This window comes from Tupaia chinensis, unplaced genomic scaffold (assembly GCF_000334495.1).
Source record: "Tupaia chinensis unplaced genomic scaffold, TupChi_1.0 Scaffold000605_1, whole genome shotgun sequence".
Classification (NCBI taxonomy): domain Eukaryota; kingdom Metazoa; phylum Chordata; class Mammalia; order Scandentia; family Tupaiidae; genus Tupaia; species Tupaia belangeri.
This window is the reverse complement of record NW_006160123.1, coordinates 912,963-917,269: the sequence shown is the minus strand read 5'-3', so window position 1 is coordinate 917,269 and position 4,307 is coordinate 912,963. Positions and strand designations below refer to the sequence as shown.

Sequence of the window (4,307 nt, the reverse complement as noted above, 5' to 3'; positions counted from 1 at the left end):
CGCCGCGCCCCTGGGGGGGGGTGGGGGGGTGATTTCTCACTTTCCCTTTCTCTGTCTCTGTTTCTCTCTCTGGCTAGCACACGTGCCCTATGGCAAAAAAAAAAAAAAAAGAAGAAGAAATAAGAAATAAACTTTACAAGAAACTTGGAAAAGAGTGACTCTCAATTTACATAAAGAACATGGTAGGAAAACCTCATCTTCTGACAATCCAGCTGTGTCTGGCGGTAACCACATTACTGTCCTGTACAGCACAGGCACTCGTGCTTTCACATCCAGTGCTTGGGAAACCACTTTTTAGAAACTTGACGGCAGATTAACATTGTAATGATGCTGCTTTCAAACTATATCAAAAGCCAGTTAAAGCATTTAGTGCACTGTGTAAATACATCCATAATTATAGGGAAAATGTACTGTTTTACCTCTTGGCTAGTAAAGGCAATAGTTTTCCTCCAGGCAGTTAAAGAAGGGCCCAAATTAGCTTCATCCTGTTACCACACAATTTCCTCTCATGTGTGAAAGGCAAAGTCTCAAGATATGCCCCCCATAGGCTTTTCTTTATTAAGCTTGCTGTAACTACACAACAGCTGCTTGACAAATAAAGGTCTGTGCCTTTTTAATAGCATCTAGCTGGAGAAACTACTAACAGCTCACACAGCTGAGTAAGGGTATTAGGAAAAAATAGAGAACTGCCCCAGATGTCTGCAGAAGTGAACCAAGCGGGACCAGTTACTTCTCATTCAAGCCTGCATACAAAACTTCAAAATGTACATACTCTCTGGTTCTTAACCAGATCACAGCCAAACGTTATAGATACAATTATACAGAGAAACAGAAAGTCTTAACATCGGAAAGCCAGAAATTGAAACATGAAACCCAGAGGAAATAATCACAAACTGAGGAATAACGGGGAAAATAAATAATGACTGATGACTCTATCCCTACAGTATGAGCTAGTGATGACTATTTGTCCCTTACAGTAAATGCCCCAAGTCAGAAAAAAATTTTTTTTTAATTCTATGAGACTTTTAATTATTTTGTCAATTGTTCTCCTCCTACCGACCTGCTTTTTCCCATAGAATTTGTTAGAGGCCAGGAAACATCATAAAAGTTGTTAGCACTGGATCTAATATGTATAAACAAACACCAAAGTTCTCTGCTCTAAAATGAATTTGTGTGTAAAGCTGACAATCACATTGGCAATTCAGCAACTTTTAATGCTTTTGTCCTAATTACAGGATGGTACGCTAAAAGACAGATAAATAATATCAACACAGCACAGTTAGGGTTGAGGGGGGGAGAAGTTAGAGAACATATATGGCACCAGTCTCAATTATGTTGAAAAGACAAACAGCCCAGTCACCTATACGCTGTCCTAAGTGGGCTGAGCCCACACAGAAGACCTTGTGCAATTCCCAGTCTACTCTAATGGTTGAGCATGGTGGTGTGTGCCTGAAATCCCGGGAACTCGGAAGGCTTAGGCAGGAGGATCACGAGCTTGTGGCTGGCCTGAGCAACACAGCGACACCCTGTCTAAAAAAATTTGCTGGGCATGGTGGCGTTTATCTGTACTCCAAGCTGAGAGGATGAGGCAAGAGGACAGTGACACAGCAACAGTCTGTCTTAAAAAATGAGCAAGACAAACAAAACGTACATGTGTTTGTCTAAGAGAGGAGCAGGGATAGGGGAGTTGAAAATACTTTTATGCTTTTTATGATTCTGTATTGGTTATGAATGTGAATCCTATGTAATCAAACCTTTGTAAAAAATGTCTGTAATGGCTGATTAGTGATCTCTGAATTGAATAAGGCATAAGTCTTAGAATACAATGGGCTTCTCTCCCCCTGACTATCTTGCTTGATTTGATTTGACTAATTTTTTAGTTTGATATAGGGTGTATGTGCTCACTGGAGAGAGAGAGAGAAAGAAATCATCCCCCATGGAGGATAGCCATACCGCAATCCCTTCCCCTACATTCTTCTTTCAGGATTTAGAGCATGCCCCCCCCACCCACCTGCATGTTTTTCAGGCCACAGGTTCCCAGACTCAAACTGCATAGTCAGTCATGTGGGATCCAGCTGCCTTAACCATCATGTCACCTGGCTTGCCCTATTTGATTTTATAATTTACTGTGTTTGAGGCATGTGGCAGGTAAGCAGTCTAAAATAAGGTAAACTCTAGAAGAAAGTCTGTTGGAAATGAGATTTTTTTTTTATAAAGAATGATTTTAACTTTTCCTTCCTTCCTTTCCCTTCTTTCTTTTAATTTGATCAGAGAGGGACAAAGTGAGAGAGAGAGCAAGCGAGAAGGAAAGTGAGAAAGCAAGCCGCCAGGTCCGAGACTTGAACCGTAGTTGGCCATGTGGGAGTCCAGTGCCCTTCACCACCACGCTACCTGCCAGCCCCGGAAATGGGATTTTAAAATAATTCACATATAATTAATCTAAAGTTGATTAAATTTCCTAGGCCTCCAATGCTAATGAGTTAGAGATCATATTAGGTTGTGAAAAGAGTCATGGTGTATTTTTTTTTTCAACAACTCAATATATATTCAAAATATTATGATCCAGGCTCTGGATCCTAAATTGCCTTTACATTGCTGCTTAGAGCAAACCTTCACAGAGTAAGTAACTGACGGCATGGAAAAAATTCCACCAACAAACTAAAGAAATATTGAAAATTTAATTAACACATTAATTTGCCCACACTATCTAAAGCTATATGACTCAAAAATGATTTCAAGTGACCTAGGCTGGCATCCTTATCAAAACTTAAAGCTATTATTCATGGTACAAGATAAAATTCATATTTCTCAGTTTCCCAAAATTTCTGTCTATTCAATCTACAAACTTCAAATTCAAAGATGTCAAAAACATCAAAAAAGAGTAATACTGGGCCATCGGGAAAGTCTTGATTTTCCTGATGACCCAACAGATGGAAAATAAGGCATAGAATATACACACATGGCTACATTTCAATTTCTTTTTACGATTATTTAACTTTATTTATTTGACCAGAGAGGGACAGGGGTGGGGTGGAGGTGGGGGTGGTGGGAGTGTGAAAGCAAGCCGCTAGGTCTGGGACTCGAACCGTAGTTGGCCACGTGGGAGTCCAACAGCCTTAACCACCATGCCACCTGCTGGCCCCAGCTACATTTCATTTTTTAAAAAGTGCTTCAGTTATAACATTTTCTTTCCTTAAACAGTCGAGCTTTAAATCATATAACAGCATTCTTAAATACATTTTAAGGTTTGTAAAGCCATGGGATATATACATACATGGTACACTTCACTTTTAAAAGGTGCTTACTTACTAGATTCTTTCTTTAAACACTTCAAGCTTTGAATCACAAAACAGCGCTCTTAAACATACAGAACATTCAGAAAATCTTCAGGTCTTTCTTTACCTAGATTCTGTTTAGACTAATGAGATTCAGTGCTATTTAGCAGACTTCAGATCTCTCAAGATTATTCTAGCAACACGGAAGGTTTGTGGCATATGATAATGTATAACACTGCTGAAGCAAAAATATGAAACATCCTAGTTGTATAGCTGGTGTGTAAGAATGAGAAAGCTCACTAATGAGAGTTAGCTCATTCCAACTCAGTTATGTTATAATCTACTTGCGAGAGCTGCTATGAATTCCATACATTTGAGATGCTCACAAAGATCAAGGTTTATCCCTTTTGAATGTCAAAAATCTACTGTACTTCTTATTAACTTTAAAAGACTGTTCTATGCCAGAAAACAACATTCACTTATGACCAATTACTCTAAAACAGGCTGATAGGCACCATTAGCACTGACCTTCCCCCACTCCCCGCACAATCACAGATTTATGGAAGAGAGCTGTTCCCATACCTGCCCTTCAGGTTCTCAAGTTCCCTGTGATGCAACATGCTCCGCATGTGTTCGTCCATCTCCTTCAAAATCAAAGACAGTAGGTTACATTAAGGGGGATTGGTTTGGGGGAAAAAAAAACTCTTCTGTTCTTACTTAACCAACAATTAAGGCTCAAGCTCCTATGTCAAATAGTTTTTGTGGTTATTCTTCTCAATTTGATGAAATCAGTTCCTTATTAAATAATCCCATGGCTGTGTTTTTGACATATTTCATTTTTAAATAAATGGAATTCTTGGATATACTCATATGTCTTTCCAAAAAGGTTAGAAAGCAGTATCTTTAGAAAGCAAAAGATTTAAGAATAAATTGTGTAGGTTAAATTCTATTCCATTGTAAAGAATTTACCAAAGCTTATTAAGGAGGAAAAAAAGAATTCTCAAATCACTTACCTTTTCAACTATTTAGTTA

The 4,307-nt window shown here is 38.7% G+C and overlaps 1 protein-coding gene across 1 annotated transcript in view; it reads right to left on the bottom strand.

The window, feature by feature from the left end:
* ZNF106 (zinc finger protein 106) overlaps positions 1–4,307 on the bottom strand; it is a 79,334-nt gene that overhangs the window by 43,984 nt on the left and 31,043 nt on the right. The window contains exon 3 of the mRNA XM_014591656.1: positions 3,858–3,919. Within this exon, the coding sequence (XP_014447142.1) occupies positions 3,858–3,919 (62 nt within the window). The remainder of the gene's footprint in view (positions 1–3,857; positions 3,920–4,307) is intronic.